The sequence below is a fragment of the Arachis ipaensis genome, chromosome B03 (assembly GCF_000816755.2).
Source record: "Arachis ipaensis cultivar K30076 chromosome B03, Araip1.1, whole genome shotgun sequence".
Taxonomy (NCBI): Eukaryota; Viridiplantae; Streptophyta; class Magnoliopsida; order Fabales; family Fabaceae; genus Arachis; species Arachis ipaensis.
Window position 1 is genome coordinate 37,957,222 of NC_029787.2, and position 9,421 is coordinate 37,966,642.

The following is a 9,421-nucleotide window of genomic DNA, read 5'->3' on the forward strand; positions in this document are numbered from 1 at the left end:
ATATATTTAATCTATACTTTTAATATTATATATATAATCCAGTCAGTTCACTAGCTAATGAGCTGAATTTATCCAAATTCAAACTCAACTCATTTAATTTATGAGTTCAAATCTAAGCTCAAACTCGGCTCACTAGCTCACGAGTTCAGTTTATCGAATTATTAATGAGTCGAACTCGAGCTAGCTCATGAGCTGGCTCAACTCAATTTCAGTCCTATCCACACCCCAAATGTGGTACTTTTTTGTGTGCATTTTTTTTAATAGCATCTCTTTTGTATAAATATAATTTATGATCTATAAAAATAAAATATAAAATACACAAAAGTTATGTAAGTTTTAAATATAATTAAAATTATCACATTATAAATTATAAACAATCTTAAAGAATTTATATTCATCAAATTAAACTCGTCAAATACAATAATCTAGCTTAAGCATTTATTTGTGTATGTATGGAATAGGTATGGATAAATATACAGTCGGATGACCACTACTTATTCCTGCCTCATATCCAAACAATTTTCATCAGACATTACTCATATTTACCCAAAACCTAGTCAACCGTTGAAAAATCAACTTCATTCAGAAAGAGAGAGGATGAGTCAGGTCAGGTTAAATTGTCATGGCTATATTATTGATTCTTGAAGTTGCTAATGCCTCACAGTCTCACACTACTTCACTCTTGTGGTCAACAAAATCTAAGATTGATATGATGAAACTAGCTTGTAAGAAGTTTGCTGATGGTCCACGGTAGGCATGTCACAATTGATATCCTCCTTTATACTAATAATACACATATTTTTATAGGTAAAGTTGTCTCTGAGTGAAGGAAGATAAATATACAATCTCAACGAGGGGTTCAATTATTTTAATTTTTAATGGACCTCTATTTCACTGTTTTGGTTTGTTTTATTGAATAGTGTATTGCCAATAATGCGATTAAGGGTGCTTTTTTTTATTCTTAAAAAGTGATTTTATCTTTATATAATTGAAAAAAGGGTTGAAAACTGATTTTAATAACAAAAATATTTCAAAACCGCTTTCTTTTTCCACCCAGAAAAGCTAAATTTTTTTATTAAAAAACAAATAAAACAAACGCACCCATAACCTCCCTTGTGTGATAACTGATAAGTGAGGCCTTATGTACACCCTTTTGCTTTATCGTGTCCTATCAACTTGGATAGGATTGTACCGTGACCTGACTTTGGTGCTTTAATGGGCAAACACATATTTCCCATTAGTCTCGATAATCTTTAATCACGTACAAGCCTAAAGGTTAGAAAGTGAGAAACATGCAAGCGTAAGTGCTCACCCATCATATCTACCAGCTTAATGGCAGTCAAATCACTGTTAACTAACCAATTTCACTGATTGATTTAACATAACTATAGTATCGTATGTGATAAGTTATGAGTGATTTATAAGATACGAGTATACTTTAATAGTATGGGCATTCCTTACCTCTAGTGTGACTGTCTTTCAGAGTATACCTTATTATAATGAATTTTACCTTATGGGCATTCCTAAAATATCCTTCAATGAATTTTACATTTGATAAATAATTTAGCATCAAAACAGAATCAAACTTAGTATAATTTCCCGTTTGCTCATTCATCCCTGAGTTTCCCTTCCACTAATCTCAGTGTAGTGTCCAACATCAGCAACCAAACTTTTTTCTAAAAGGTAAGGGAACAAATAATACAAACACCATTGCATCCTATCATAATTCCATTGACAGAACAAGGAAAAGAAAATAGTATAAAGGAATCGTAAGCAATTACAATAGAATAAATGAAGGATGAAAACACCACCATTGCATCTTATAATAATTTCAGTGTAATAATACAAACCTCCCATGATTTCTCTAACCTGCGACTATGACAAAATTCTAGGCTCGAGATGCAAAATGGCCAAAAAACCAACTTCACAGAAGGACTAAATTGAAGACTGAGGTCAGATTAGTTTCCTAGAAAATGATACCATGCACGTTCTTTACAAATTACAAGAAAAACAAAGATAATAATTCCCTCGTAGCCTTATGTATCAAGAGAAACAGAAGAGCCCAAACAACATCCAACTTGAGAACTACTTGTTAATAGGCTCATTCTGTGACATGTTGGTAGAACCAAAAAGAAAAGGAAAGAAAAGCAAAATAGTATAAAGGAATCATGTGCAATGACAAAAGGATAAAATTTAAAGAGGAATCTATCTACAGAACTAACCTAAGGGCTCAGCACAAATAATACAGCAAATAGCCTCAATCAATAAAACCAGCGGATAATAAATCAAAATCAAAATCAAAATCCTTAAATGTTACAAAAGAAAGTCTGGAATTTCGGGTGTTTGTGAGACCACGTTTAATGGTGAATTGGCTTTTTGACGAGTTTTATGCTTACCATGGCGGTGACTACTCTTTTTCTTCCTTGCCTTCTGATCATGCCCTTCCCCTTCAACAATCTTCTCTTTACCTCTTTGTCTTCTTTCTTTAACATAATCATGATCCTTGCTACTGGATCCCGGATTCTCAAGGCCAAGACCTTCTGCATCACCCAGATTTTCCTTTATTTGAGAGGGAATATCTGCTGCAACTTGCTTCTTTTTCTCTTTGCGCTTGCTTGATGACTTATCCGAAGGATTACTCTGAGAAGAACTTGGCTTGATTGTACTTCCTAGCAGAATATCTTTTATAGCACCAGAAAGTGAATCATCCCTTGGCTCAGGTCTCTTGTTTGAGATTGGCAATGGCACCACATCTCCATCGTCCAATTTAACCACCACAGGTCTGGGCTTAGTTTGGTTCGGTTTTTTCTTCAAAACAAGTGATTGCTCTGTCAGCTTGGCCAGCTCTGCAGCTTCATCACTATTACTGTTTGACCTTGGATCATTTGCAGGAGGATAATCATACTGAGAAATCTCGTTCTTCTCTGAAGGCAGGTAATACAGTCCATGTCGCTTCCGGTGTTCAAGCAAAGATGTAGACTCATTTACTAGCCCTGATTCTTCATTCTTTAGAAGACCAGTTGAAGTTGCGTCAGAAGAAATGCCGAACTGAGGACCTCCTATGCCAAATGAACTTGATGAAGGCAGTTCTATATCACCACATATTGCTGATAAGTCGTCAAGGTTCTCTTTAAGATCCAAGCCATCTGGTACCGCAACTCTTCCCTGCGCACTTACCGAGACTGGACCAAGGTCTGTAACAAATGCATCACGCATCAATGTGATGATAGCCGAAACTTGAGTATCTTTCTTGTCCGCTCTGTTCGCCTTCTGGCTTGCATTATCAATTAGTTCTGCTTTAACCAACCGAACAAAGGCAAGTATGTTAGACGCTCTGTCCAGTACTTCAACATCCTGATTTGCTGTTAGGGGGCCCAAGACTAATTCAATTCGATCCAATAGGCCAAGCATATATTCGTGTGTAATTGCAGGACCCTGGGTAACAGCTGTATCAGCATTATTCTCAAAAACTGAAAGATCTTCAGGAGACTCGGTTGTGTTCCTTGGGTTAGAAGTCAAATCTTCATGCTGTTCAAGATTCGAGCTTTGACATGTTGCTGATTCAGGAGCCACACTGCATCTTTTTCCAATAAACGGATCAGACTGTCCCACAACCAAATTACCATCTTCATTCTGCATTAGGTAACAATCCAGGCAAAATACCAAAACTTTAAGAGCAGAGTGAATATAAACTGCTCTTATTGATGGAGGCAATAGATTGGTTCGAGGTTGCAGAAGTGCATCGATGAGCTCAAACAGATTGCCGGCGAAGTCAATATACTCCCCAGCAACCCAGGCAGCAGCGCATAATATCCTATGCAAGCACGCATTACCCAGCAATGCAGGGTCAATCAATAGATCACGAGCAACACGGACAAGCTGCAGCCTAGCATCCTTGACTCTCATACCAATATCAATAAGCTGTCGCTCTATTTCCTCGCTCTCTTGGCAATTGGGAATCCTTGCCATTTCTCCAAGAAGAGACACATACCAATCGAAGTCAACAACAATCTCATACACATTCCGAGAACAAGTCGTCAAAACAGAACCCAATATCTCGTTACAGAATTCCGGATCAGATTTCAGAGCATAATTGACCAAGACCCCGGAGATCTCAGTCACATTGCTCTCAGAGACCATGGCCATCACAAGGCGCAAAGACTCGACCCTAATATTGGAATCCTCATCACTCAAGGACTTGATCACAGATTCCTTATTCTCCAAGACAGCCCACAAGTGCTTCTCGGATGCAACAGAAAGTGCCTGGAGCCCAAGATACCTAAGATTGGGATCCTCATCAACCAGTAACTCCTTGACCTTGGAAACAGCCAGCTTAACTCCAGAATCATGGTCACCCAAGCTAGTGAGCACGGTCCTAACACACTCAAACATCACCGATTTTGCCCCAGTCGCCCTCATAATCTCGCAAATCGGCTCAACAATCCTCTTGGCCAACCTTGGTTCCAGAGGAGCCAACTTTGCGAAAATCTTAAGCACCTTGATCAAAACCCAATTGTTCTTACAATCAACCAAAACCCTGTAAAACTCGGGCGCCAATGGAAGATACGACCGCGGATCCCTGGAAGCGAGCTCGCAGAAAACCCCAACAACCGCACTCACAATCTGAGGATCAGAACTCTCGAGATTCTCAACTAAACGCTTGAAGCAAACCCTAACAGCGTCAGGATACTTATCGAAAACCCTCAAAACGACGGCAATCGCCTTCTTCCTAACGAAAACCCTACCGGAGGAGAGAAGGGAGAATACCTCAGGGGTCAAATCCCTAGCGAGATCGACGGTGGCGATGCGAGAGAGGGTTTGAAGGGCGAGAGAAGCCTCGAAGGGGTTGGGGGAAGAGAGGTCCTTGCGGAGCTGGTTGGTGGTGAGTAGGAGGACGGGGGTGGCGTCGTGGAAGGAGAGGGCGGCGGCATGGTAACCGACGGACTTGTGGGAGAAGCGGGAGGAGGACATGAGCTCGACGGCGTGGAAGGCGGCCCAGGAGATGTCGAGGCCGTGGATGGCGGAGAGGTAGCAGAGCTTGTGGAGGGCGGTGGACTTCGTGTGGGGATCAGTGGACTTGATCTCGCGGCGGATCTCCTCAACCGCCTTCGATATAAAGGCGGATTCGCCGATCAGCTGGAGCCTCATCCCTTTTATGAGGTCCTCCAGTGTCCTCTGGAACAGGTTCTCCATTATCGATGACCCCGCCATCGCAAATTCAATTCTATTTTATCACTGTCTCTTACGATTCCATCCTTCGTTATGATGCCGGCATCCGCTTCTTCGATTCACACTCTCTTCTCTCTAATTCTTCACTTCAGAGATGCTTCGTTTCTTTTCAGTTTTGTCCCGAACGAAAGAGATTAAGTTGGAGGTTGCAGAACACAACGGTGGAGATGAGAGTAGAATTTGGAGGCTCAATTTATTGGGCCGGCCCTTAATATAGATGAGCCCAATCAACCCAAATACTTTTCTCTAAGTTAAGTTACTTTGGGCCCAAAATAATGTACAATCCGGTCCTGCTCTTATGGTTTATGATTTGGTGGATACTACAATAAAAATTTTATAATTGTCTTCATGTGAATATATTTTTTTTTGAAAAAGTACAGGTAAACAATGAAAATATTAAATAATGTAAACAATAGATATATCAGATGTTTATTTTACTAGTATACGGATGGTTATTTTAATATTAAAATTTAGAGGGTTAATTTGGAGGTGTAGTATGTTTTTATTTGATTGGTAGCTGTTCATATTGTTCAACAAAGTCATTGTTCCCCTAACATTCCCCATTTCTTTTTTACCTTTAGATGATGGATTGTATGATTAGATTTTGATATTTATAAAAGTGTTGTTTTTGTTTAAAGTGTGGCTAAATAAATAAACCACACTTTTAACCAAAGCATCTTCATGAAAAGATATTTTTGCCATCTTCATCGTAGTATCCACCTTATAAGGAATTTTTAGGCTAAAATTTTTTTATATAAAAGTAAAATGAGTGATATACTTTAACATGGTAATTTTTGGTATTTTTTAAAATTGTGGGAGTACACAAATTTTGTGTTTAAAAAGTTGAAAAAAATTCAGAATACACAAATGGGAGGTCCGATTTGTGTTAAAAAATTGAAAAAACTCAGAGTACACAACTTGAACCATACGAGTTCTTTGGTAATGAAATTTTGGTTTACAAATCGCATGGTCCGATTTGCAGCTGATGGAATTTGAAATCTGGAATTCGAACCCTCTGTGGTAATTTTTTTTACATTTTGAGGAACACAATTCGCAGAGTTTGAGTTCTGCTTCCTCTTGTCCCACAACGAGGTGAAGCACCCATCCTCCCTATACGCGAGTCTAACACTTCCTTTGTTTCCATATTCAAATTAAAAAGGAGAATTTTTAACTATTTTTCTTACTCTAAAAATAGGAATATACGATGCTTGATTACCGAGGAAATGAATAAGAAAGGCTATTATTATTTTATTGATACTGTATTTGAAGATTAGAATAAGGTTAGGAGGTGACGTCAAGTAGAAATACTATGGTTTGACAGTGAATTCAAGTATCTAGATGAGTTGCTTTGCTCATATCCGGTCAAGTCTGATGGTTATACTTATACTTATTGTATTTGTATGTAGACCCGTCCACCACCAACATCCTATTTCTTTGTGTTATGATCCCTTCTTCTATTCCTTGCTGCTAATAATAAAAGTCAATCAATAAAAGTATGAAGAATGATAATAAGCAGCATGATCAGCACGAGCAAGAACGTCGTTCCCCTGCAGCAGCAGTAGCAGCATATGTGAGGTTGTTTTTGAGTGCACAACAACTCCATCTATTCAACTTGTTTTCCCATCTTCTTCTCTTGGCCTTTGGATTCATCATAGGGATCACACTCGCTTTCTCTCTCAACGGGCAGCAGCTCCTTCTCCCTTCTAATAACAATAATCCTGTTTTTGTCAATAACAATAGTCAAAGCGGGATCAAGAGAGATGGGTTGGGGAGTTTCTTGATGGCAGGAAAGGAGGCAATAATGCATGACATGAGCGACGATGAGTTGTTGTGGAGAGCTTCCATGGTTCCCAAGATTCGGGAAGTGCCACTCAGAATCAAGCCTAAGGTAGCGTTCATGTTCTTGACGAAAGGACCTCTGTATTTGGGTCCACTGTGGGAGAGATTCTTCAAAGGAAACGAAGGCTTCTATTCAATCTACATCCACTCCCATCCTTCTTTCAATGCTTCTTCAGTCCCCAAAACCTCCGTTTTTTATGGCCGCAGAATTCCAAGCAAGGTCAGTCCTCATCATACTCTTATTCAATAATCCTTCATCAAATTCAATAACAATCATAATTCATAATACCATCGTTAATTGTTTTCTAGCAACGTACTCAAAGGGCAAGATACGATTGATTGCAAAATGCAAGCACGTCGGCTCCATTTTTAGGACACTAGTCTAATTAATTACACATCTGTCATTATCTTATAACAAATAATTGCTTCCTATAATAAATTTAAAAACGAGCAATGTTGGGCAGCACCTGTCCGAATGAACCCTAGAACTAGAAGCCACTTCTTATTTCTTTATTTAATAGCTACCTAAATTTCCAATTAGAGTTGAACACGTACATTATTAAGAGTATAGTATTCTGCGACGTACGTCAGAGGCTAACATTCGGGGTCAGCATACTTGTTAATCGAGGATTCCGTGAGAGATTAAGCCATCAGCGGATACCACCTAACCCTCCCATACCTTTAAATAGCAATTAGCAAGCCCTCTATTCCTTATATGTTTATTAAGGACATTTACTTAATTACTCCTGATTCCCTTGTCTTTCTCGTCAGAGCTGCTTAGTTGCTTCAAGAGGTGAGCACGCACGCACTTGATCATTAGCCATGCTTTTCTTTGATTCCACTCCTTTTGATTTGTATAGTTTGGAGAAAAAATTCCATTCTCTTCGGTTTCCACACACTACAACCACATGATTTTTCATAATTCCATTATTCTTCCTACTTTGGCATGTGATGCTGTATTTGAGAGCCACAAAAGTGAAAATGCAAAAAGAGGAAAGAATAATTATTACAGACTAACGTGTTTATTATAGAAATTTAGGGGAATACACAAGCTTAAGGTATGCTAATTAATCTTGAAAATACTATGTGCAGACTAAAAATCAGTGATAATATATTTTATGAACATGATGGCAGGGGGTAAGGTGGGGTGACTTCAACATGGTAGATGCAGAGAGGCGTCTACTAGCAAATGCGCTGCTGGACATGTCGAACCAACGGTTCGTTCTTGTATCGGAGTCATGCATCCCTCTCTTCAACTTCTCAACCGTTTATGGGTATCTTATGAACTCATCCAAGACATTTGTGGAAGCCTACGATCTTGCGGGGCCCGTGGGGAGGGGCAGGTACTCCCAAAGGATGAGGCCACTGATCAAGCCGTCTCAGTGGAGAAAGGGGTCCCAGTGGTTCCAGATAGACCGTGCCCTGGCACTGGAAGTGGTCTCGGACCGCCAGTACTACCCGGTGTTCAAGAAGCACTGCAGGTACGGCGGCTGCATTGCCGACGAGCACTACTTGCCCACTCTTGTTAGCATCAAGTTCTGGAGGAGGAATGCCAACAGGACTTTGACTTGGGTTGATTGGTCAAAGGGCGGGTCCCATCCATCCAGGTACATGAGAAGCGATGTCACTGTTTCGTTCTTGAAGAGACTAAGGCATGCAACCAGATGCCGCTACAATGGCAAGACCACCAATGTTTGCCACTTGTTTGCAAGGAAGTTCATGCCTCACTCTCTCGATAGATTGCTAAGGTTTGCTCCCCGCTTAATGCACTTCCATTCTTCTTGATCCTTTTTTATTTGTAATTCATTATCATTGTAACATGTTATTACGGAGAAAGCGCCTCATAGTTTCACTTCTGTTTCCTTTCATATATATAAATATAACAAGTTAAGAACCATCACTGTCAGTTTTGTACTATATGCGTGCTCTGCGGCTCTGCCCTTTTTCGCCGAAAATGTTGTGCGGCCATTGGCCAAAAGCAAAAGAGTAGTTGAATTGAATGAGGGGGCTACCTGGCCCCTTAAATAAAACAAACAAGACGTGTTACGTTCTTCATTATCGCTTTTGAACTGAAAATTACAGTTAAAACTAACAAATTTTTTTATAAGTTCAATGCAATAATAAGTCAGTCAAAATCAAGTTAGCTCTCTTTTTGTTCCTTTTTGTGAAAGGGCCGCGTTGAGCGTGTGCTACGTGGCCTACCCACTCTGTCGTTGAACAATTTACCAAGGAGCAATGCCATATTTTATATTTTCTACTACTATTTCTGATCATCAACCGAGTACACCACTTGCTTTTGCACTTTTAGTATAATTGGAAATAAAAATTGTGTACACCAAAATCAATTATCAAT

General features: G+C 39.5%; 2 protein-coding genes across 2 annotated transcripts; one reads left to right on the top strand and one right to left on the bottom strand.

Annotated features, from left to right (window-relative positions):
* LOC107630342 (AP-3 complex subunit delta) lies at positions 1,793–5,417 on the bottom strand. Its single transcript, XM_016333442.2, has one exon. The coding sequence runs from the start codon at positions 5,209–5,211 to the stop codon at positions 2,314–2,316; it is 2,898 nt and encodes a 965-aa protein (XP_016188928.1). The 5' UTR covers positions 5,212–5,417; the 3' UTR covers positions 1,793–2,313.
* Positions 6,477–8,985, top strand: LOC107630343. The gene is made up of 2 exons (XM_016333443.2): positions 6,477–7,288; positions 8,203–8,985. The coding sequence occupies exons 1-2, from the start codon at positions 6,725–6,727 to the stop codon at positions 8,851–8,853; spliced, it is 1,215 nt and encodes a 404-aa protein (XP_016188929.1). The 5' UTR covers positions 6,477–6,724; the 3' UTR covers positions 8,854–8,985.